We start from the raw sequence: 26,494 nt of genomic DNA on the forward strand, positions 1-26,494 counted from the left end.
CAACCATGTTGATAGAAGTTTTAGAGTTCCGTGGTCAGATTAGGAGATGAATTAGTGATAGATACATGGAAAATTGAATGAAGAAAAAAAAAGGTAAATGTTAACTCCAGGACAAATACAAAGTAGTAGAGACATGAAAACATAATCATAGTATGCTATATGGCTCATCTTTGAAGAATATTTATGAGGTCATAATAATGGAAACTCTGAACATTTATTTAACCCACAGTAGTGATAGAAGTATATTGGGAGGATAGGGTTGAAGGAGGGGTGGGAAAAGAGCTGTATTCTCATCATCCATAGTAAAGTGGTCAAGGTATAATGTTTAAAATGAGTAAGTCTTGAAAGAGCTGTATAAACTGTTTTCTTTTTTAAAAGAAAACTCAGAGGACAGTAGAACAGTTTTAAGAGTTGAAAATGTTGACTGGGGGAAGCAACAATCAGGAATGGAAGAAATCAGGAGTTGTTAGGGGACCTTCCTTTCTAGTTAAAGTCTTACGATACTATTGGATTTTTAACTTGTATGCGTAATGCCATTTATGTACACGTAAATGCAGTGAAATTCAAAAAATAAAAGCAAAAAAAATGCCTGTACTATTCTAAGCCCTCTTAACTGCTTCTCTTTTCATCTTCTCCGTGGATGATCTTGTTAATATTTGTCTATAATTGTTTTTTCTTCATAGAAGTCCTCAGATATACCATTCCTTGGAAAAGATTTTAGATATGCATATTATTTATCGGTCTTGATCTAAATCAGCCTCTTAAAACTGAACACTGTGGTAAATGAATTCCCTTTCCTCCCCACATTCTTTTCCTGGTCCAAATACTCTATCATTTGAATGTATATTGGCCAATGCTGGCTTTCAAATGCAGATCTCAAAGTTGGCAGATTTATGATATTTGTAAGAAACCGCAGTTACCAGAAACATCGAAGAATATTTATATCTTTATTACACATAAACAATCAAGAATTTACTCTGAGCATTTCATCTTGATTTCGTTTAAATAACAGAACGAGTCTAGCAATGTTAGTTATCATAGTTATTGTTACTAAATTAGTATTAGTGGATTTTGACATAGAAAAAGGGTTATGGATTGATTATTTATAAATTGAAAGACAATGAAACCCAGTTAAATTACTTGTTCTAGTATAAGAGTCAACATCTGTGGCTTATTTCTATATTTGTTTAATTAAAATGAGGTTCTTAACAAAATAAGACTCTTGAGCAATGGTTCTTCAGTGTGTGCTTAGGAATTACCTATGGACACTGGTAAAATGCAGATTCCAGGGTCCTGACCTTTAAATCCTCTCCCTCCCCCTCTCTCCTTCTCCTTCTTCAAATTCTGATTCCCTGTGTCTTTGGTATTGTCCCAAAATCTGGACTTAAAACAAGCATCCTCAGTGATTCTGGTAAGGGTAGTTCTGTGGAAGCCATTGAGACACATCAGCTTGTTGGGTTGTGTCAGACATATTGGAGTTGGCTTTATTTTTCTTTCAATTTATTTCTCAGTGACACTCAAGCAACTCCAGGGGGAAAAATTTTAAGTGCTCTCTCAGATAAGTATCCAGGGACCAGAAGCTGAATATATTTTACACAAAGAGGAATAGAGTAGCTTTATGCAATAAGTTCCTGGCTCCTGTCCTAGAATAATATAAGATCATTTCATTGGTTACCAGTTGGATGCTGACCAAAAAAAGATAAGCATTTGTGGATTCAGAGACACAGTATTTAAAGAAATACTATACTGAAGGATGAAGTGTAATGGCACCTGGAATTTTCAACATCATCATTCAAAGTAATAATTTTTTTTTCTTTTTTAGAGAGAGTAAGGGTTGGGGCAGAGGGAGAGGGAGAGAGAGAATCTTAATCAGGCTCCACACTCAGCATGGAGTCCAATATGGGGATGGATCTCACAACTCTGAGATCACGAACTGAGCCAAAATCAAGAGTCAGATGCTTAACTGACTAAGCCACCCAGGTGCCCCCAGAGTAATAATTTTTAAATGTTTCACAAAGTAATACTCCGAATTATAAATTAAACATTCATTTGCTCAGTGCTCCATGAAATCCTTATATTAATTGCTGTGTGTCTTTTTCTTCATTTTTTTCTATTGTGTAGGTTGTAAAGGCTTGGAATAGATACTGAGAGTTAAAAAACAAAATAATCTAATTTACCACAGTATATTCTAGCATTTATGAAGAAGATAAAGTTTAAATCTAGTTGTCATCTTATCTATTTCTGTGAAAATAAAGCTCTGTTAATGCTTTCAGGTGAGGTAGGCCAAGACTGTGATCAATAATTTAAATTAATGTTCTCAACAATCCTAAAATTTGTATGGAACCATAAAAGACCCCAAATAGCCAAAGCAATCTTGAAAAAGCAAAGCAAAGCTGGAGGCATCACAATTTGAGTTATATTACAAAGCTGTAGTAATCAAAACAGTATGGTAGTGGCACAAAAATGGACACATAGATCAGTGAAACAGAATGGAAAACCCAGAAATGAACCCTCAGCTCTGTAGTCAACTAATCTTCCACAAAGCAGGAAAGAATATCCAATGAAACAAATACTGTTTCTTCAACAAATGGTGTTGGGAAAACGGGACAGCCACATGCAAAAGAATGAAACTGGACCGCTTTCTTACACCATACACAAAAATAAATTCAAAATGGATTAAAGACCAAAATGTGAGCCTGAAACCATAAAGAGAGAACACAGCAGTAACTTCTTTGACATTGGCCATAGCAACTTCTTTCTAGATATATCTCCTGAGGCACAGGAAACACAAGCAAAAATAAACTATTGAGGCTACATCAAAGCAAAAAGCTTCTGCACATCAAAGGAAACTATCAGCAAAACTAAAAGGCAACCTACAGAATGGGAGAAGATACTTGTAAATGACATATCTGATAAAGGGTTAGTATCCAAAATATATAAAGAACTTATAAGACTCAATACCCAAAAAATGAATAACCCAATTTAAAAATGAGTAGAAGACATGAAAAAACATTTTTCCAAAGAAGACATACAGATGGCCAACAGACACATGAAAAGATGCTCAACATCACTGATCATCAGGGAAACACACATCAAAACTACAATGAGATACCACCTCACACCTGCCAGAATGGATAAAATCAACAACACAAGAAACAATAGGTGTTTGCAAGGATGGGGAGAAAGGGAAACCCTCTTACATTGGTAGGAATGCAAACTGATGTACCTGCTCTGGAGAACAGTATGAAGATTCCTCAAAAAGTTAAAAATAGAACTACCGAGTGATCCAGTAATTGCACTACTGGGGATTTACCCCAAAATACAAAAACACTAATTAGAAGGGATACATGCACCCTGATGTTTATAGCAGCACTACCTACAATAGCCAAATTATGGAAACAGACCAAGAGTCCACTGACTGCTGAATGGATAAAGAAGATGTGAGATATCTATATATATCTATATATATCTATCTATATCTATATATATCTATATATCTATCTATATATCTATATCTATATCTATCTATCTATCTATATATATATATAATGGAATATTACTCAGCCATAAATAAGAAAAAATCTTGCCATTTGCATAAGTTGGAGAAAGACAAATACCATATGATTTCACTCATATGTGGAATTTAAGAAACAAAACAAATGAGCAAGGGGAAAAAAAGAAAGAGAGAAGCAAACCAAGAAACACTAAAGTATAGACAACAAACTGATGGTCACCAGAGGGGAGGTGAGTGGGGGAATGGGTTAAATAGATGATGGGGATTAAGGAGGGCACTTATTGTGATGAGCACCAGGTGATGCTTGGAAGTGTTGAATCACTGTATTGTACACCTGAAATTAGTAAAACACTGTATGTTAACTAATTAGAACTTAAAACAATTTAAAAAATTTTAAAATAAATTAATGTTCTCTTTTTACTCTAAACTTTAGTCCTCAGTGGTTTTGTTTTCCCTCTCAATTTGGAGGGATGAGCCGACTAAACTTTTTGTTGTTAATCTACACTTCTACTTGGTCTATGGCTCCCTCGTAAATGTGACCGTATACTGTGAGACCTGAGACTTCCGTAATAACAATGGTGAGGATGATGATGATGATGGCTAATGTTTATTGAGAGTTTACAGCATAAAAAGCATCATGTGATTTGAATGGCATAAATCATTATTATTCCCATTTTATAGATGGGAAGATTGAGGCCCAAGGAGGCTAAATAACTTGCCCAAAACAATAAATAACAAGTAGGCTTCAAATTCAAGAAATCTGGTTCCAATGCCCACCTTCTTTACCTGTACTTTCTGTAAGCCTACCCTCCCAAAGCCTCCCCAAAATTAGAGGTAATATTTCAAATGAAGAATCTAAAAAGAACTTCCACTGGTAGTATTTTCACCTGATCTACATTCTCATTTTGGAAGTGACAACTCATTATTTATAAATCTAATAGTATAATTGGTTTAAGCTACCTTGGGAACATTTGGTACCTCTTTCATTACAGATTTCCACTTGATTTTTTCTAATATCTTGTCAATTATAGCCCAATTTTATTTTGTTTTTTAAGTAAACTCTATGTCCAACATAGGGCTCGAACTTACCACCCCAAGATCAAGAGTCACATGCTCTACCAACTGAGCTAGCCAGGCACCCCAGATTTCGACTTTATTTTAAGGTCTTGTGATTTTATTTTATTTATTTTTTAAAGAGTTATTTATTTTAGGGAGAATGAGAGAGAGAGAGAGAGAGAGAAAGTGTGTGCACGAGAGCGAGCGGGGTGGGGGTCGTGGGAGGTGGGAGGCAGAGAGCGAGGGAGAGAAGGAGACTCCCAGGTGAGGGCAGAGCTGATGCAGGGCTCCATCTCACAACCCTGAGATCATGACCTGAGCCGAAATCAAAAGTCGGAGGCTTAACCGACTGAGTCACCCAGGCACCCCTAATGTGTTGTGATTTTAATAGACTTTTGGTATACAAGTATTTAAAGCACAGATCAGAATTTACATACAAGAACACAAATAAGAGAGAACAGCTGTCAGCTTTCAAATGGAAAATAAATTAAAAGATAATTTGATGAAATCAAAACCAGGCCACTATCTGCTTACAGACCACTCCTTAGCATATGCACCTTATGTTTAACCAGAAGTCATCTGTCCAGGCGAGCAAGTCCTTTGACAAGGGAACTAGGTCAGATGTGGTAACCACAGACTTTATATGTAGACATGATTCTCATTCCTGATTCTTTACTGCTTAGGACTCTAGCATTAGTGTTGTAATCTGTGAAGCAAAACCCAGCATCTGAAAAATGACAGGAAAGGAGGAAGGGTTTGAGCAGAAAATACCTACAACACAATATGTTCTTTGACACATTTACCCACGAAGAGGGAAATTTGCTCAAAGTGTTAGGCCTCTGGGGGACTACACAGAACGTGGTGGGCTGGAATCACCCAAGGCAGAGCTGGCAACAGAAAAGGAGGGTACAACTCCTCTCAAATAGTCAGACTAGACTATTCAGAAGAGCAGTGATATGTCAATATATCTAAGGAAAGGAACTCCTCTTACAATTAGAGTTAAACGGAAATAACCTGAAATAGTAAGCAGAACTGAGAAAATGAGGCCTTCTTATCCAGTGTAGTACTCCAAGTGGATGTGGTCAGTATTCCTGAAGGTGATGGTAATTATGATGAAATCTGGGGTGGGTATCGTGACTTCATTTAACGTGTTTCATAATTTAGACACAAATGCCATTACGCAAACGTGTGGAAGCATGAGAGTTTGTACACTGTTTTTAAATACCTAGGGATCAAAGGGTTTCAGATGGCATAATAAATAAGCACTAAGGGGCTGTCTTTTTTATGGAGACTTGACTTGTTCATCTAAAGCTGAAAAAGCTGAATAAATCTATGAGGAAAATGGAATGTTTCCCCAAGATGCACAGATAGAACACAGAAGTCATCACGGGTCACTGAAAATCACAGACATTTTGGAGGAGAAAGTTTGATTAGAGATAAAATAAATTAGAGGTAGTTCTGAAACCAGCACAGCAACTGGAAAGCAATGCAGTTCTCAAACTGATGAGTAATAGTTTTGTTTGCAGCTCTTAGTCAAATAAACCTAGACTGAATGTAGGCTCAGGGAGACAGAAAAAAATCTAGAAATTCCTGGGAATCGTATAATTTTTTTTAAAGATTTTATTTATTTGAGAGAGAGAGAGAGACAGAGAAAGCGAGAGAGAGCAGGAGTGTGGAGGAAGGAGAGAAGCAGGATCCCCCTGAGCCGGAAGCCGGACGTGGGGCTCAATCCCAGTACTCTGGGATCGTGACCTGAGCCGAAGTCAGACGCTTAGCCAACTGAGCCACCCAGGCGCCCCAGGAATCACATAATTTTAGACAAAGAAGGCACCCGTGAAATTTAGTTTCTAAATCTCCTAATGTGTACACATGAACGAAACTGAAGCAATTAATTCGTTGTTATAGGCCTCGTAAGTGGCAGAGGCAGAAATCAGCTGAGCCAGGACTTCAGTGCGGATCTCCTACCTTTAGGGTTTCCTGTGTTACCTCTTGTTCAGTGTACTTTGTGATGTCCTAGTTGAAGCATGTTAGGTCTTAAAGGGTGACTTTCTGAATTTCATTTTTTGGTCTGTTAGGGTTAGCTTGTACGCGCTCGAAGCTGCCAGTCAGTTAACTGGGGCTTTTATTATGTGTATGGTCCAAAGTCCTTCATCCTCCAAGTTATCCTAAGATATAAGAGCACAGACTAGGCAGAATAACTGCCTAAGAACTCTCCTTTCATGACACATACCATTTTTATGAAACAAAAGCAGCTTGGCAGATTATTCATTTCTTCTGAGTGGTTTATTCAAAGTTAAAAATACCTTTCATTTTAGCAATCTTTAATTACCATAGCCATTTTAGGAGGGGAGAGCAAGGTAGACAGTCCTTTTATTATACGTGAACTCTGCTCAGTGCTCTTACAATTTGGTCTAAGTAACTCTTGTTAAAAGGTGGTTGCTCTATCGAAACCTTTTCCCTACAAATTATTATTTCTAACACTAATACTACTACTATCTTAAAAATAATTTAGTCTATTGTCAATTTCACGTTCATAGTCGGAACACTCCTGTAAGGCAGGACGAAGTTGTATTATCCAGTTTAACAATGAGAAACTTAAGGCATAGAAAAGTTAAGCAGATTTCTCAAGTTCACAGTTATTTAGTGGAACAGTCAGGACTAAAACTTGGGTCTTTTGACTTCCAGTCAGGTTTCTTTCTCCTGGATGTGTTAACATTAGAAAAATGACCTTATCTGGTACTTTTCCTATAGCACTTCATTCTCTGTTTTGTATATGACTGTTCTTTTGATTATAGCAACCCACCACGTTCATGAACATAGCAAGTACTCAATAAATTTTTTTTCTTTTTAAGAATTAAGAATGTGAGAATCACTCTTACAGGATGGATGTTATCTGAGGTAGGATAGTGAGACATCATATATAATTAGTTCAATTCTTTCCCCCTTCATCACAGTTTAAGAGCTTGCAGCCTAGTTAGCAGATACTGGGCAGAAGGCCTGCATCAACTTTTTTGCTATCATTACTGACTTATTAGCTCAAAATAGGGGCCTCAGTTTCTTCATTAAAAACATGAAGGTAGAGTATTTTTAACATGAGAAAAATAGTTTCCAATTTCAGAATTACATTTCTTGGGTGGTAATTAATATTTCTTAAGTTTTATCATACACCAGGCACAGCTATGAGTTCTTCATTTAGGTAAGCTTTTCTAATCTCATAACCCATGGTTTTGGTGCTATTATTATCCTCATTTTTATACACGAGGAGTCTGAGGCTTAGAGAGGTAAAGTAGCCCAAAATTTTGCAGCTAATCAAAGGCAGACACAGCTGAAAACCTAGGTCTGACTCCAAAATCTAAGTATTACTATTACACTATATTTTACCTATAGCCTTACAACGCTGACACGGCCAAATTTTCCAGATGGCTAAAATACTTCCTATTGTAGATACGTGGTCACCCCAAATAGAGGTGTGTCGTATCCTAGTAAGATAAAAATTCAGTCTAAAGAAACTCCTTTTTGTAGATATTATTTGTTCTAGACCTGAGACCGTATCTCTATGCTACTTTATTTAGGTTGCAATATGTTCCGAACACCCACCTTTTGAGTTTTTTAAATGGTATTTTAATTTTTCCATCAGTTTGTATGCTCAGACACCTGTATGCTTTCTCTACGATTCCCCACAGTGGAAAAAAGGAAAAGAATATTTTCTAACATTGTATTAATAGAGAGCTCCAGGTTATTGGTATAATATATTTTAATGAGCAGCCCACTGAACAGGCCTGTTCTCTAATTGATTACAACTCCCATTGGAACACTACCCCAAGGAGAATGAAGGTCCTGGCATTTTGCTTTTTCCTTCTGTCCTTTAATCAGTTTGGTTGTTAGGATTAAGCTAACTCAACAACCAAAGAATGTCACGCAGGAAGGCATTGAACCTATTCGTTCAACTGCCTCCTTTTCAGAGAGACAACTGAGGTCCAGGGGATTTACAGAGCACATATATTCCTATCTGTGCTGTCTCGTCACCCAAGACTCTAGGTAGTAATCTCGTAAATGAAGCACCTGATAGTTGACAATTTCTGAACTGGGTTTAAGGGTGAGGAAGAAGAGGGCCTTGTGTTTAAAAGATAAACTCCGAAAGTAGATTACTTGGATCTCAATCCTTTCTCTGCTCTTTATTAGCTGTGCTCTTTTGGGAACTTACTGAACTTGTGTGTGACCCAACTCGATTTGAGGGTCCTAATAGTACTTACGTGCCATGGTTTGTTGTGGACATTGATACCTCTAAAGCATTCAAAGCTGTATTTAACCTGTGGTTGAACTCTCATTAACCACTAGCTGTTCTACCAAAATATTCAGACGCTTAAATCATTGCATTTTGTGCTTTCCTGATATTCTCTAGGAATCCTTTGGAAGTCTCCTAAACAAAAGTTGACACTTGCATTTTCAAGGAACTCACATGGTTCACTTTTATGAAGTCTGGGCAAATAGATCAGACATCCCATCACACACTGACCAGCAGGCCTAGCAAAGGTGTGTGGAAACAGCACACCAGTGGGGACTGGGGGAGCAGGTGTCTGTGGGGTGATGCTCAGACGCCCGTTCCTTCGGAGTCAGGCGTGTCGTCAGCTGGCCACCAAGATTGGTTCAGGTGAGAACGGTCTCCCGCCCCGGGTCCAGCTGCAACGGGTCTCTCACCCCTGGAGGGCCTTGGGGACTTGGGAGCGACTGAGAGGCACACACGACTGGGACTGGCTTCAAGTTTGGGCTTTCCACAGAAGACAAAGGGACATCTTGTCCAGGGCACGTTTTTGGTTTGTGGCCCTCCTCCTCCCAGCTTCCCGGCTTTGTCCCCAGCTTCCCCCAAGTGCTGGCTCGACGGCGACCCAGATGTCGCCCCTTTGTCTGGCGGCCACCCCGTTCCCCTTTGTTGTCCAGGGTTCCTCCTAGAGAAGGGTGGCTGTCTGCCGACTGTCGGGAAGGACGAAGAAAGGGGTGACAGGGCGAAATCCCCACACCCGCACCGCACAGGGACGCCCGCCGACCGGCCCTTGCCGCAGCACGGCGCCCCCTCGGCCCCTTGCCGAGGCCTGAGATAGGGGTGGGGCGCGGCGCGACCAGTGCCCTCTGATTGGCTGCGGGCGTCGAGGCGCCGCGCCGCGATTGGGCGTCAGGGCTGTCTGGCGCGAGGGCGCGCGAGGTGGGGAGGGGGCGCTGGAAGCTGCTGGAAGTCAGGGGGCGGGGCGGTCGCGGTCGCGGGCGGCCGGGGGCGCGGGCGCGGGCGCGGGCGGAGGCGCGCGGGCGAGGGCGGGGGCACCGGGGGAGGGCCGAGCTGGTCACCGCCCCCGGCCCCTCCCTGGCCCCGCCCCGCGCCGCTCACACCGCGGGCGGCCAGGGGGCAGGCGCGCCGGCTGCATCCCCATCCTCGGCGTCGCCCGGCACGGCGCGCGGGCGAGCGGCGCGGGCGGCCGGAGCGCGGCGGGCGGAGCGCCAGGCCGGCCATGGCCACCACCAGCACCACGGGCTCCACCCTGCTGCAGCCCCTCAGCAACGCCGTGCAGCTGCCCATCGACCAGGTACCCGAGGCGGCCCTGCTGGCGTCGCGCCCTCGCCGCCCCCTCTCCGGCCGTGTGCCATCCGCGCGGGAGCCGGGACTCGGGGCACCGGCTGCGGCGAGGGCCGCCCCTTGAGGGGAGAGGGCGACCCGCCTGTTATTGTCCGCGAGCCATCTCCGCCAGCCGCCGCTCCCCGGCGTGCCCACCCAGCCCCCATCCCGGCCGTGCCCGTGCAACCCGGGGGGGCTCCGGGCACCGACGTGCGCGCGTGCATGCCTGGCCCTGCTGCCCGCCACGGCAGATCCCCGACCCGGGTCGTGCGTGCGCCAGGCACTCGGCGATCCGGAGTCCCGAAGCCACTTGCAGTGCGTGTGGGTACGGGTATAGACGGTGTAGAAAGGCTGTGCTTTGGGGAAGCCCAGTGTCTGTGCCCTGCGCGCGTGGCACCGAATGCCCCACGGGGAAGCAGGATGGATGTACCTCAGTGGAGAGTGCACTAGACACGCGAGCGTGGCGTGGGGAGGCCAGCTTAGGACGCTACGACCTGCACTGTGGGACAGTTTGCATTGAAGTATGGCTTTTTGAACAGAGAGGCAACAGTTTGCGGGGAAGGCAGAGGTTAGGAAGAAAAGTCAAAGTGAGATAATAATCCCAGGGTTTCTAGCTTAGAAAGTTGCAACCTTGTAGTTGGAAGAAGACGCCTTACCCCTTTCTCCCACCCCTCAAAAAAACATAGGACACTGTTTAGGGAAGGCGAGGTATTTAGATGAGGCCAGTTGAGTGTGAAAGGCCTAAGGATTGTTGAGAAATAAACAGTATTGTGATGGGAAAAGCAGCGCCATTTTTATTCAGAAAAAGTTTGGAAGTATTTTCTCCGAGTGACATTTAGGGTAGTTGCTGGGGAAGGAGGCGGTGGAGATAGATAATTGCTCTAGCCCCAGGCTAGAGGTAATTAACTGAATTTTTGCTTAAAATTATTTCAGGTGTGCTCGATCTAGAAGTGTTTGCACTTTACAAGGGATCCTGGTTCACTGTCCTTTTCTTGAGTGTTGCTGTCATTTGATGTCATCATAGATTTCATTTATAAGGCAGGCTTCCTCTGTGTCCAGGCCAGGTTTCATAGCAGCAAGATGGGAAACCGCTCTTGTGCCTGACATTATGACATTAACTTGCTTTGTGCTTTACTGGCTTTTTGTTTTTTGTTTTTTTAAAGACTGAAGTGTGCCTGAGTATGTAAAAAAATTCTACTTTCTGTTTGGATCTGAATCCCTTACTTCTATTTCAGTCATAATTTTTGATTCATGGTAAAATACCTATCCCCTATAAATCTTGAGCAACAGTTAGAATGCATATTGTACTAATAAAGTACCAGTAGTGAAATTAATCATGTACTCTAAGAAGGTAGTCTCTTCTGTTTATTAAAAAACTGATCAGAACGTAGGATTTTTTTTTTTTTAATTTTCTCAGCCCTGTGGAGGATTCTCACTTTTCCAAACTGAACTACAGTATAGTGTATTACACCCCTGACTTAAAGTAGGTTGTTTCCAGGATATCAGCAAATGCAGGGTAGGTATCTGTTTAAAAATTTTTTTGATGATGAGGAACAAGGGAGATAGGCCTCAGACTTTTTCTTTTTAGTTGAAATATAGTTGACATAGAGTGTTACATTAGTTTCACGTGTACAACACAGTGATTGGACAATTCTGTACATTACACAGGGCTCACCAGATAAGTGTAGTTACCATCTGTCACCATATGACTTTTCATTAATTTTAGGGAACAGGTGTATTCTTTCTCTCTCTGTCCGCCATGATGAATTTTTTTTTTTGCTATGCTAATACCTTTTAATTTATATAATGCTTGTAACTTTTTAAAGTGATTTAATATTAGTGAACTTATGTAAACATCTCAGTAATCCAGAGCAAGTTCTTCTCAGTACTGACATAAACAGGAATCTCAAGGGAAGGTGACAGTACTTGAAATTTTGACTTCTTCATTATCTGTAGGTCTTGATTTGGTATCTTGGACAACCTTCATTCTCTTGGGACTGCTCTGAGTTTTTGCAGCTGTTTGTATTTTGAGTTGTTTCCTCTTCTCCAAACAAATCTTAAAAATTTGGATTAATTACCACATACGCCTTAACTTTTTATAGTGATAATAAACTGTTTCTTTGAAGCACTGAAAAATTGACTTTTTTGCAGAGAAAACTCTTGCAAGAACTCAAAACTCATGTTGTAAATTGGATGGATAAAGAGCATTTAATCATTACTTTAAAATTGATCAAAATAGAAATTAATTTTTGTAGCATGTAAATAATTGAGTCCAAGTTGAGAGGAAGCGTTAAGAATTACTTGTAATCAAATAGTGTGATTCAACAGGAAAAAGACAAATCAGGAAATGAAAAGTGTAAAAATATAACTTGTTAGTATGTTAATTTGGTATGTGCTACTTAACAGTGTTTCGAAAATTTAGGAAATTACAAAAGCAGTTGTTGAATGTCAGAGGAAGAAAAGTACCTTAGGGCCAGAGAAATAGTTTAACTCTTGGACAAGAGTGAACATAGAATTTATGAAATGAGAGAAAATACTGGTCTTTGTGGAATATACGAATGTGTATTGCAGGGTATAAGTTAAGAGAGAAAGGAGCAAGGGTGCCTGGATGGCTTAGTCGTTAGGCGTCTGCCTTAGGCTCAGGGTGTGATCTCGGGGTCCTGGGATCAAGCCCTGCATGGGGCTCCCTGCTCTGCTAGGAGCCTACTTCTTCCTCTCCCACTCCTCCTGCTTGTGTTCCCTCTCTCGCTGGCTGTCTCTCTCTCTGTCAAATAAATAAAATCTTAAAAAAAAAAAAAGAGAGAGAGAGAGAGTGAGAGAAAGGAGCAATGTTTTGCAGTAAGGCCAGGCAAGGAAAAGGAGCAGAAGATCTTGCCTTAGACTCCTGGGTTGGTTAATCCTAACTGAGAATTGCAGAGTGACCTTAGTATTTGTTCAGTATGCCTTCAATTAAAAAAATATATATATTAACTCCAGTATAGAGTGAGGGTAAATGATGCTTTAAGCATCTCATATTTCCCCTTTCTAGGCCTTGCATTCCAGGTGACTTTATTTCTAGGGTGGTCATCATGTAGGGGTAGATGGACAGCGGGTTTTGAGGAGGATTTGGACTGAGGGGGAGCTGGGCCAAGACAAGGGCCAAACGTGCAGTGGAGAAGCCATCAGATGTCATTGAATATAATTGTGTTCTTTATTAGCTGCTGGTGTGGTGAATTTTTAAAAGACCCCAAAGTGAGAATAATTACATGTCCCAGATCAACCTATTTTTTAGAGTGGGTTTTTAAAAATCTCATCATATCGTATGTACTCATACATTTGATTGACCTAATAACTCTCTGAGTTACCCGACCGAGGCTGCTCTGCCGTCCTCTTCCTCCTCCACTTAATTCTTTCCTTCTTTCCCTTTTACCATTTTCTGTCCTTATTTCCCATGATGCGGTTATACTATGAAACTGGAGTGAATTCCCCCAGCGACGGGGTATCCGGGTTGGTATTCTTGGCAGCCAGTTGGCCTCATCAAAAAGTCCTGTTTGGGGACAGGGTCATCATTTTAGAGATGATGGATGGAACAGTTTGGGTGGGGAGAGAGGGCAAGAGGGAGACTCAGGATATTTTGAAAGGTTTGGAGGAGGGAGAAAAAGATGGGTGGGGGAAGGAGGATGACCTGTTGTGGCTAATCCTGCAAAGTCAGGTAATAATTATGGTGGGTAACACCTTACAGCTTACAGACCTCTTTCACCACTTTGTAGGATTTAATTGAGCCTCACAATACCTTGTGAAGTCAGATGAGATCCAAGGTCTGACATATTTTAGTCATATATATATATATATATATATATATATATATATGTGGTATAGGTGTCATGGTATTAACCATTTGAGTGAAAGGTCAATTTTAATTTATAGTCTTAACATGTGGCAAATAATTTTGGTTGATAACTGTTGTAGATCTGGGTTGCCAGTGTATTTTGGGGGGAGAGAATGGAGGTAAAGAACTTCCCAAGCACTGAAGTGCTGGTGGTAATGGTTGGAATAGGGAAAACCGTGTGTGTCTCTAAGAGAGAAGGAAGTGTGGATGGAGGCTTCTAAATCCTGGTTCCTTTGGGTCAGTTTGTTGATTGACATTTTGTATGATGTAGGCATCCAACGAAGTGAAGTAATATGTTTGGGAAATGAGTAGTTTGGAACATTAGCTTATTTAATCCTCCTACAGTTCTGTGCTACAACAAACCCCATTTTACAGACGAAGAAATAAGTGAAGTTTTCAGTTTTGGGCCTTTTTCAGAATATGACTTTTAGGGGGAAGAAGGTGAATAACAACAAAACAAGCAAATCAAGGATTAATTTTATTTTAAAGCTGCCATTTGAATGCTTTAGGTTTAGGACATAAATATTTAACTCATTTGTCTGTCCTGTCTACTTTTACACCCATAATGAGCATCAGTCTTCATCACGAGAACCCAGAAAATACTGAGACAATCTGCTGTGGAAGATTCCTTTTAATAAGGAAGGCATATGGAACTAGGAATCTTGAGTCTGTATTTTAGGCCCTGTCAGTTAACTAATTTTAGATATGTCACTTTACATAAATGAGTTTCCTTCTGTGTAAAATGTGTGTTGTGCTTAGTTTTAAAATTCCATGATTCTGTGTTTGTTTCATTAACTGAAGAGGCTGCCCCAAATTCTTTCTGGACCGAGTTGGAGGGAATATAAATAAAAACTTAAGGGAGGAAGATGGACTAATAAATTTTGAAGAAGTTTTCAACAGGAAGAATTGAAACCGTTCTATTTAACCGGAAGCAGCTAAGCGAAATAACCACATGCCCTGGACATTGCAGTTAACGTTGGTTTCCCCGAATCTGTCCCCTCATCTGTAGGAGGTGGTACTGCGGGGGGAAAGGCATGACTGGGTCCGCAGCCAGACTCAGCCGGCCCCGGGCCCTTTGGCAAATAACTGTTTGCCAAACAGTCTCCTCATCTGTAAAATAAATAATAAACAACACTTCCTTGTAGATTATTGTGAAGATTAAAACACACAGTCTGTGTAAGCGCCTGGCTCCTCGTATATGTGTGTGATCGACCTTTCCTCTCCACAGGTTGTGAAGTGTATGCAAGAGAACATCTGTGTGTATGGATTCTGTTTTTAATCTTTAGGACTTCCGTTTTAGGAAGGGAAATATGAGGTGGAGGTTCAGTCCTATGCCTACGCAGTGAGTAAATTAAGATTAAAATTTAGTTTTGAATTTGGAGTCAGAAGTGGCTTTTCTGCTGCTTCACAGCTTCAAAAGTTCTTTGTCCCCCTGCTTTCGGGCTCCCTGTGTTGGCACTGCCTCGGTAAGTACAGATGACCCTGATCTCTGTTGACTGTGGTCCGTCAGGGCTGACTTTCCAGGGAAATAATCAAAACAACTAACACACACAGCTCTTGACTGCAGTCCGTTAACAGGTGGGGTTCCATCATGATGCAACTTGACAAGATTTCTTTAAAATAAGCAAGCTATAAACACAGTCCTCAGAAGAGTGATCACTTAATGATTTTATGGATGACATGGGGGAAGCCTGAAGTCATGCATTGGTTTGTAGGGTGTAGAGAAGGTGGGGGGCTAGCTGATGTGTGAAGAGACAGAGTCAGGATTCCAGCGATCAGAACAGTTCGGTGCTAATGGCACTCCCCTTCTTCTTCCGGGGCTTATCCAAATCCTGTCCATTCTTCCAATTCTGCGTCCAGTACACCTTGCATATAAATCTTTTTCTGAATCCCATCTGAAGTGACTGATTTCTTATTTGAACCACAAAAGCATTTTGGAAAAGCATACTCTTCTGGCATTTATTCTGCTTAGTGTTATATGTATCAGGCAGGGTTGTGATGCGAGCCAGATTGAACTAGGTAACCAAGGAGACCCTAAGAACTGTTTACTGAGGTAAGGGCAGGTGTAGGGAAATCAGCACGGAAGAGTACAGTCCCCCAGTACCAGCTTCACTAGGCCTAGAGAGACAAGGAGAGGGAAGGAGCGGAACCCCAAGGGGAAGCCCTGGGGGCTGCTCCCAGAGGCACTGTGGCCTCCCGCCCTGAACTTGAGAGGGGAGGATGGGAGAGATGAATACCCCTGCGACCCTCCGCTCCTCCGTCTCCTGCTGTTATCTCCTTCAGAGGGCAATAGATGCTTTGGGGGCACAGAGTTGAAGTGGAGGGTGGATCTGGAGGGCATTTAAATATCCACAACAATGTGATTACTAATAAGTATTTTACAATATTACTCATTTCTCTACCTGCTGAACACAAAAACACCCTTTGTCAGTCCCCTCAGCGCACGTATCATTCTGTCTCTTCTCAGTCGTACACTTTGAAAGAATAGTTGGTTCTTGCTGTTTCCATGTTCCTAGTACCTGTTCACTCTTACAGCCATTGTAATCCGGCTTCTGCTCCAACACTGACTGCCAAATCCAACGGCAGACTTTAAGAGATGCACTCCTCGTCAGCGACTTCCCTGGGTAAGACTCCTCGCGGCTCCCGTGCTGCCTGATGCAGTGCTTTTTCAAGTGCGGCCCTGAGATCGCTTGTATCAAAAATCACTTGGGATTGTTGTTAAAAATATAGAGTCTCGGTGTCTACCCAGGACCTCCTCAATGAGGGCCGGGGAACCTGTGTTTTTGATCAGGCTCCTTCTTACTCCCTATGCCTGCCTCCGTCAGAGTTAGCTTTTTAAGGGCCTCCATATGACTGAAAGGATATAAAAATGTGATGTATTTCTTAAACATTTGTATTTAATCATTTAGCGGGTAACCCCTAAAATATAATGCAGTATAATGGTGCTGTTAGCAGTATGATCACAAGATTTGGAAAAATAAAATCCATAGTGTACTCTAGGCAGTATGGCCCTGAAATGGGACAAGTTTTTTGTTGAATGATGTCCACGTCTCCCTTCAATCCTGTCATTTATCTCTAGTGACTGTGTGTATAACCTCACATGTAGACAGTGTCAGGAGTCACAACGTGGGGTCGTTCCTGAATGTGAGACCTGCCCCGTGAGAGGTGCTGCTCCCCCCGATTCCTACCGCAAGCCTCCTTTGAGAACCATTGGCCCCCAAAGGATAGGCCTAGAACCTCTTAAGTGTGGCTGCTAGCTCCTTTTTTATCATTCCCAGACCAGAGCAGTATAATGCCAAAGGCCACGTGTGTAGAATTGGTGGAGCTGGAGTTTAGATCCCGCTCTGCTGCCATTGGCAGTGCCTGTGGACTCACTCACTTGATGCTCCCTCCAATACTTTTTCCCTCATTTAACTCCCTGCCTTGGAGTGAGCTGCTTCTGTCTGAAGTCGTCCTGCTCAAGTTCTCTCCTTGGCTCTGCACTCCCACCAGCCCCTCCCTGCCTGTGGAGCGAAAGCCCACTATCCTCCAGGTGTGTTTTTCTTTTTTTTTTTTTCTTTTCTTTTTTAAAGATTTTATTTATTTATTCGACAGAGATAGCCAGAGAGAGAGAGGGAACACAAGCAGGGGGAGTGGGAGAGAAAGAAGCAGGCTCATAGCAGAAGAGCCTGATGTGGGGCTCGATCCCATAACGCCAGGATCACACCCTGAGCTGAAGGCAGACGCTTAACCGCTGTGCCACCCAGGCGCCCTGCAGGTGTGTTTTTCTTAGGCAGGAGTTAATGGGCACATCTTGGGGTCTTTCCCCTTTCCTCTGGCCACTTTTCAAATGTGAGTATCCTTCCAGCTCTAGGAAGCAGTGGTGGGAGAATAACCCTTTGGTTTCTGGGTGATTTGGCCTCCCAAGCAGGGGCTCCTGCCCCCTCCTGCTTTAACCTGCTCTGATAGCACCTGTAGCAACTTTAAACAAATTATTTTATTTTATTTGCTTATTTTACACCTCTCCCTGCTGGGCTATCAGTTGCTTAAGAATAGGGGCCTCCTCGTACTCATGTTTGTATCCGTTGTGGTTAGGACCAGTGACGGCCTAGACTGTGCTTGGAGTCCGTGGGACTTCTGTGGGGAAGAGCACAGCGGGCACCAATGATCATTGCTTATGAGCTGTGTGGCCTTAGCATCAACCGATGGTTTGCAGGCGGCAGTGGCCTGGTCTATAAAATGTGGCAGCAGTGGGCCCTGCCCCATGGGTGTGGTTGGCATCGAGGAGGTCGTGCTCACAGTGCACACAGCGGACGTTCAGTGTTGGGTGTCACTGACTACGGAGGTACTTTTCCAGGGCTTGTGGCGAACGCAGTGTTGTACGAGACCTAAGCCCATCCCTCAGGCTCGCCCGACTACGAGTGCGCTTTCAGCCGTCCACGTAGCACGTATCTGAGCGGCCGGTATGTGCCAGGCAGTGTGCTGGACATGCGGATACAAAGAAGAAAGTGGCTGCAGTCCCGTGCAGTGATTTTCAGACTTTCAGAACAACAGCTAGGAGGAGGAGCTGGTGACTGGCATGGGGAGGAGGGTCCTGGCTGAGGGAGTCACCAGCGGAGCTTCTGAGCGAGCGGGTGGAGGGCCTGGGCAGTTGGGCTCCAGTTACTCGGATCTTTTTCCTGGGATCACCTCATGGCTTCACTGTGATTGCCGCCTACACCCTCTGGCTAGAAGGCCGACCACCGTGGTGGGAAATCAGTCGTGGCCTTTCCCTGGATGAGGCGCTTCCTTGTCTTTGCAGCCCAGCTGGCTAGGAGCTCCCCAAATTGGGTTCAGGTCCCCCCGTGACTTGGTGTCCTCCAGCGGGTCGCTACTGCCCCTCCTGGCAGCCGTGTAGCCCTGAGCGTCCCGGGCCCGCATTGTGCGGCTCACTGAAGACTGTGCGGCCCATCCGTCAGTTAGAACCCTTCCGGCTGACTTTATTTTCTTCAAGAGGGTTATTTAACAGGCGACTGGTAAAGCATTGAAGAATTTTGGAGGACTGTGATGATTATTCAAAGGAAATGAAGATAACCATGAGAGGTACCAGTATTCTCAGCCATATGATTACAGTGTCTGGTGATAAGGGGTGATTGGGGGTGATTGAAAAGAGAAGCTTTATCAGCATTGTTATCAAGAGATTCAGAATAAAGAAGCCTTCAGAGTGCATAATTGTCTGTATTCATGAAGAACAAAGGGCTGCCGCTTTTGGTGCCACGCCCTCTCCCCTTTCAGTTGGGCCCTTCCAGAAGGGCTTCTTTGCGATATCTCCCCCATGGCTTGGAACCAGCCAATCCAAGGAAGCCTGGCCAGCAGCAGGTGTCAACACTGGATCCTCTCTGGCAGCCAGTGTCCTCGCGGAGTGGGGAAGTTAGGGGACCCCCCCAGCTGCCAGCCGGATGGACCGCACTCTTCTGAGAAGGCCCAGGCCTCTGACCAGCTCGCCTTGCTCCTATCTAGGCATTGGACAAAAATGTAGCATATTCTCTGTTTTAATCCATAATCCCATAGAAACGTTCTTAGTTTTTAGAGGATTTCTGTGCCAAACTAGGTGTTTGTGGAAGGGCGGACTTAGTGATAATACATAAGTTTAGATATATTTAAGTTAGTTACATGTATATTAAAATAAATAGCTCTCTGCTTATACAAACAAATTCTGAATTCTTTTTATTTAAACAGTTTTTTAAAGAAGATTTTATTTATTTGGAAGAGAGTGAGAGTACAAGGGGGGAGGGGCAGAGGGAGAAGCAGACTCCCCCCTGAACAGGGAACCCCACACAGGGCTTGATCCCAAGACTCCGGGATCCTGACCTGAGCTGAAGGCAGACGCTTAACCTTATCTGAGCCTCCCAGGTGCCCCCCCCAATCCTTTTCTTTTTGAAACTAAATTATATGTAGATCTATGTACATGAAAGATAATTAGGTGATTTTTTTTTCTTTTTTTAACTTATTTTACTTGAATTCAGTTAGCATATAGTGTATCATTAGTTTCAGATGGATACTTACCTTGTTAAAACTGAATGGAGAGAAAGGCTCTGCCATTTTGCAAAACCACTCGTCCAGTAGGTGCTCAATAGTGATTGAATTGAATGCATTTAATTCAACAATATTAAATTTCAAAGATAAATGTAAAGACCTGCAATGAAATTCTAGAAATTAGTTGTGTAAAAGGAGAATTGCTCAAGACCAGCATTTAATTTTATGAGTAAACCCTGGGAATTTTTGTTTATTGGAGGGTGCCGTTTAGCTGACCAGGTCACAGGTTAGGTGAAGTAGTAATGCCAACATAAATTCCAAATTCAGATGTCTAGAGGACACCAGTCAAGGAATATAAATGAATGTCAATGTAGTTGCAGCCCTTTTATGAGGCGTGGACAGCATGGCCATCTGGAAAGCCCAAGCCCACTCTAAAAGGAAAGCCCTCACTCACTTTTGCTGATGGTTACCAAAGCTGATTTTTCAAGGGAAGCTGGAATGCTAGATTTTTGTGAAAATATGATTTTTAATATTTTGGCCAAAACATCCTTAAGTTTTCTTTTTTTTGAGCTCGAACAGCACGTGTAGGCCAGATTTAGCTTATTGGCCATTAAGAAGTAGGTAGCAGTTTCTGTTATAGTGGACAGTGTTCAGTCTGCTCTGAAGTTTATTGCCCCGGAACAAAAATAGACCAAATAATAGCCATAGCCGGCACTCAGGACTAGAGAAGGCTGGGAAACTCTGTCATGCAGTAGTTGAAGAAGTAATTCTTAGATTTCATCACTTGCTAATTTCATCCTTAAATTGGCCAGCAGAATTTCAAATTAAGTTTTCCCTGACTAGTTCTTTCCCTTGGGAGTGGGTCAGATCTTAGAAATAATCCTAAAAGTTAATATCCTTTTATTTATTTTTTATTTTTCAAAGATTTTATCCATTTATTTTAGAGAGGGTGAGCAAGCAGGGAGGGGCAGGGAGAGGGAGAAAGAATCCAAAGCCAACCCCGCGCTGAGTGCAGAGACCGATGTGGGGCTCGATCCCACAACCGTGAGGCCACAACCTGAGCAGAAACCAAGGGTCAGATGCCCAACGAACTGCACCACCCAGGCATCCCAGAAAGTTAATATCCCTTTCAAGAGGGAAGGTTGGAATCTCACACAACTGTCATTCTTTTTGCAGATCCCATGTTACAGTGATTAATTGATCTAAGTTGTCCAGGCTGTTTTATGGGCTGTAACATTTAAAAAAAAAAAGTCTAGCAAATAGAAAATAAAATAATATTTGAAAAGGTCTTGATTGCTTTATAAGCCCCTACCAGTTTTTCAGTTTTTTTTTGGAGTGTGCATTGAATTTTGGCCAGAGTATTTTGTCTTGTGATAACTATTCAGGCTTTGGAGTTTTAAGTTTTATCTACAGTTGCTTCACTGTGAGTCTTAGCGTGCCTTTCCTAATACTAGGACTGTCACAGCTGTTCATGTTAGCTGCTTACCAAGAATAGAAATGACGAAGACTGGGTGTCTGAGGAGAGCCGAGAAGATGAAGGTAGAGGGCAGGGTGAAGCTTCCCTTGCTGCTCCTTAGTATCTTTGGAGATAGTTAAGGGGTCCTTCGTCTAAGACGAGAATGCTGCTATGAGCTGGTTTTTGTACCTTTCCTATAGTGTTAGACTAGTGTGTCTTTTCCTTATGTTCTTGTAAAATATTGTTAAATCACATAGTAAGAGAAAGTCTTGGTGTATTTGACATCATGAAATTGAGCTTCAGCCTTCCATTGGATTTGAATGGAAATTCTGATAAACCAGTCAAAATTGAAAGAGAATTTTGGATATTGTCAAAGTGTGTATTTGTTACAATGTTCAGTATGGATTGGAAGGATTCCATTCTGAAGTGGTTTCTTTTTTAGAGTACAGGAAATATAAATTAATGGAGAAATACGCTGTTCTGAGAGGGTTTTTGGCACAGACTCAGAGTTTACCACATAGGACTATAAAGTAATTTATAAAGTAACTTTGGTAACCAACACTTGAGTAGATTAAAAAAAAATCCTCAGAATATTAAAGACAAAAGGATGTTGGGACCATTTCAGCAAAGACAAAATAAATTGGAATAATGCCCAAAGCTGGTCTTGGATTGTTTTCTTTTTTGTATCAATTTTATGGAAATTAAGGGCCTCTAGAAAATAATGAACATGTTAAACTGCATTTCCATATTTTATCCCTAATTCTAGATTAAGTAAGTGTATGATACTGAAGGTTTATCTCTTGTAAAATGAAGAACGGCCCTGTAGGTCAATGTGCCTTGGCACACCAACATAGGTTGGTGACACGGATTAGCAAGATTAGCCATCTCTGTGTTGGACAACAAACAGTGTGCGACAGGGCGAGGCACAGAGGAAAGCCAAATGCGTTGTGTATTACTCAAAGTCCTATCCCGGGAAGGTGGACTGTGACCAAAATCCAGAGCCTTCTCTGAAACTGGGAATCAAGTAGACTAGGTAGTAGTCATGTCGAAGACAGGCCTTTGACAAATTGGTGTCCTCTGAGAATGAGTATGGAAATTTGTCAATTGTTGTAGGGTTGTAGTCTGCAGTGAATGTTGGTACTTTCAGAACATTTTTTTTTAAGATTTATTTTTTTTTGACAGAGAAGAGAGATAGAGCACAAGCAGGGGCGGGGAGAAGGAGAAGCAGACTCCCTGCCGAGCAGAGAGCCTGATGAGGGGCTCAATGGGGCTTTGATCCCAAGACCCTGAGATCATGACCGGAGCTGAGGGCAGACGCTTAACTGACTGAGCCACCTAGGTGCCCCGACTTTTAGAACATTTTTTAAAAAAGGAAAGTTGCTGGGGCACCTGGGTGGCTTAGTTGGTTAAGCCTTTGCTTTCGGCTCCGGTCATGTCGTCAGGGTCCTAGGATTGAACCCCACATCGAGCCCCACATCGGGCTCCCTGCTTGGTGTGGAGTCTGCTTCTCCCTCTCCCTCTCCCTCTGTGCACGCGCATGCTCTCTCTCTCTCTCAAATAATAAAATCTAAAAAAAAAAAAAAAAAAGAAAGTTGCTGGTTATGGTATCACTTTAGGTGTTAGGAATCACCATTTTGGTAGTAAAAAGAGAGAGGGATAAGTAGGTATCGTGGTTTACTGAGTATGAGGTATAGGCCAAGGGTTTATTAGGTCCTGGATGTGAAGATGGGTAAGAAGTGGTTCTGCCTCTTGAGCTTCTCATGTAGCAGGAAGAGAAAGACAGACGTTTATAGTACAGGAGTGTCAGAGGAGAGACGTTGGCATTAGTGTGGGTAAGGCTGCCACAACAGAGAATCCCAACAACAAGCCAATGACTTTAAGATAGTTTCTTTTTCTCATGTAACAGTTTTGGTGCAAATGGTCTAGACTGGTGGAGGGTTATGCAACACCTGGTCATACAAACACCTGTGCTCCTTTCAACACACTGTTCTTCCACCTGGGGCCTTGCCGTCATCCTGGTTGAGGCTGGTGTCCTTACGGCCGTGGTACTTAAGCTTGGGGTGGCATAAGGATCTCCTGCTGCACTTGCTGAAGTGCAAGTAAAGTGACTGCTGGGCCCCAGGAACAGGGTTTCTCATTCAGTGGGTCTGGGATGGGGCCTGATAATTTGCAAGAGTGGTGAGTTCACAGGTGATGTTACTGCTGTTGCCCTGGCGACCGTACTTTGGGAACTTGGAGGGTCCCGGGGGAAAGAGCTGTGTGGTCACAGTTGTGGGCCAGAAGGGCATATACATACTGCTGTGACTCACATCCCTTTTGCTAGAGCTTTGTCACATGGCCACAGATCACAGCAAGGAGATGGTTGGGAGGGGCTGCTGGGGGCTGGTAAATGTGGCCTACCTGGGCAGCCATGTCCAGCTACAGTTCTGTTACTGTGGGAGAGCAGGGCAGGCTCCATCCCACTCTGGAGTCATCTAGGGAAAAACAGCTGTAACTTGGGTTTGAACTGGTCACGCAAGGTAACGTTAGAGACAAAATCTTGAACGATGAATTTTCCTGGCTTCCCAGAGAGGCTGTGCAACGTGCAGTTGAGGAAACTGTTCTCGAAGGAAAGCAGGGCAGGCTCACTCCTTCAGTAAATACTGATTGCTGGCCAGGCGTTGTGTGAGGCCTCGCACAGCAGAGAGAGAGGGGATGGGCAGGGCCTGATGTCGCCGATGAAAAAGCAAACATGCTTCATGCACTGACTCCAGTGGTTAAGATCATAGGTGCTGGAGTCAGCTTGGGTTCAGGCTGTGGTTCTGCACGGAGCGTCACAAGCCCCGTGAGTTGCGTGAGCCTCGCTGTATATGTCCCACAGAGCAGGCACCCGTGAGCGCCGGCCGCCAAGGCGCCTCTGCTGAGCACCGCTCATGGGGGATACAGTCGTCGCTGGGAAGTCTCCGATGCAGGGCCATCTGCTTCCACCTGACGCTTCGGTGATGGAGAGCTTACTCCCTCTATTTGGGCAGTCAGTTCCATTGCTGGATAGCTGTAGCGTGAGGGAGCTTGTCATCCTGGGGCCCGTAAGCTTCCTGAAATAATCCAGAAATGCTCCGTTCAAGCCCATTTCTTCATGGTCACCTTTCAGGTCATTGGAGACATTCCGTTCTTTCTTTACGTGGCTGGTTTATGAGCAAGTGCACTTTAGTAAATTAGGCATCAGTACCCTTCAGATCTTCCAATCTGGAATGCATGGGCTTACGGGCGCACACCTGTAGCTCTCCTGGGGTGGGTGCCCCGCATCCTGAGTGTGGCCGTCTTCGGAGTATGGCATTGTTGGGATACTTGTTTGCAGGGTTGTTGCTTTTTGCTTCTATTGTTTACTAATACGTACTAAAAAATAAAATCACCGATGGAGTAATAGAGCCTGTTCTCATATATGATACATGTGAGACAATGATAGAAACCATTGGGCATGCCCCAAATGCCACTGCTTTAGACCGTGGCCTCATTGTGCACAGCTGGCTGATTTCTGTTCAGGTGTGAAGAAAAGAGCATACCTGAAGAACATGGACGAAATGCTGGAAAAGTGTCCTCTAAGACTGTGTTTAAATAGGGGTCCATCAAATCACATTTTTGGTCAAATGTCTGATGGCTGAGTGGTCAAAATCAACATTGAGTTAAAGCTGAATATTATCGAGGCAAATCTTGAGAATTTGTCTTCAACTCCTGAAAATGATTGACGATGTCTTCTGATTATTTCTGCAAACATTTGTTTCCCTCCGTAGATTCACAACAATAGGAATTCTCTTCTTAAACATTCTTATGAAGACTGTTGACTTGAGGTTTAATTAGCGAGAAACAAAACATGTTTTGGATACCCTAGTTCTCTTTTATGCCTTCTTTTTCTTCACAGTTCTGATGTATTTTTATTGTGTATGTATAATTCATTTTGGTTGTTATTGTGAGTGAGTTTAGAGTTTTTCTGCGTGTGAAATTGAGATGGCAGAGCTGATTATTCTGTTTTTAATTCATTCTTACAAGATGTGTAGAATTCCCAAATAGAGCATTTTCATTAAAAAAGGTCATTTTTCATGACTTAAATGGAAGTAAATAACTAATAGCTTTTGTACTCATTAATTATAACAGCATTTTACTCTGGTGGTAAGAAACATGTAGTTATATTTTACCTGATAGAATAGTAATATATAAATCCTATAAGGTGAGTTTACTCCAAGTTAAATGTATAATGCTTAACTACATATATTTGAAAGTTAATATTCATCATGAAGAATAAATATGAATGACACGCATTGTTTGTAATATTGGTGTTACTTTGCTGCTCAGAAATAATGACAGGTTAGGTTATCTCAGGAGATAAAATTGAGATAAGTGAGAAATTCAAGGATACCAGGAAATAGGCATCAGGCCTTTTGGTCTTTTACAGACCAAGACCCAGACCAAAGCAGAACAGAGGTTTTGGACTGAGTCATAGGGCAAAACCAAACTTCAGTTTATCTGTAACTTGAAAAGTGGGTGAAATTAGGTGTTTCATATTTTTGTTGTTGTTGTCCTTTGGGAGCTGGCTCTTCTTATATTACATATAAATTCATTTGATATTTATGCATTTTTTCTTTCATTTGTGTTTTGACCAATGATGTATTATTTACCCTAATAGGCAACTGAACTTAGTTTGTATATTTTCTATCTGATTTAAAAAGTAATACATAGGGTGGCTCAGTCGTTGGGCGTCTGCCTTCGGCTCAGGGCGTGATCCTGGCATCCTGGGATCGAGCCCCACGTCGGGCTCCTCCGCTGGGAGCCTGGTTCTTCCTCTCCCACTCCCCCTGCTTGTGTTCCCTCTCTCGCTGGCTGTCTCTCTTTCTGTCAAATGAATAAATAAAATCTTTAAAAAAATAAAATAAAAAGTAATACATAATTCATTGTATAAAATTTATAAGATAGTATAGAGATGAAAATTGGAAAATCACACATTATTCTTCAACTCAGACTATTGCT

At 42.7% G+C, this 26,494-nt stretch overlaps 1 protein-coding gene across 4 annotated transcripts in view; it reads left to right on the forward strand.

Annotated features, from left to right (window-relative positions):
* Positions 1–9,995: 9,995 nt before the first annotated feature.
* Positions 9,996–26,494, forward strand: part of MBOAT2 (membrane bound O-acyltransferase domain containing 2) — a 121,882-nt gene continuing 105,383 nt past the window's right edge. For 2 of the 4 annotated variants that reach the window (XM_026518533.4, XM_026518542.4), the window contains exon 1: positions 9,997–10,146. In XM_026518533.4, the coding sequence (XP_026374318.1) occupies positions 10,072–10,146 (75 nt within the window). In that variant the 5' untranslated portion in view covers positions 9,997–10,071. Of the gene's footprint in view, positions 10,147–26,494 lie in introns of all 4 variants that reach the window. The other 2 variants (XM_044390188.3, XM_044390204.3) reach the window with 2 other exon arrangements.

The sequence above is a fragment of the Ursus arctos genome, unplaced genomic scaffold (genome assembly GCF_023065955.2).
Source record: "Ursus arctos isolate Adak ecotype North America unplaced genomic scaffold, UrsArc2.0 scaffold_8, whole genome shotgun sequence".
Taxonomy (NCBI): domain Eukaryota; kingdom Metazoa; phylum Chordata; class Mammalia; order Carnivora; family Ursidae; genus Ursus; species Ursus arctos.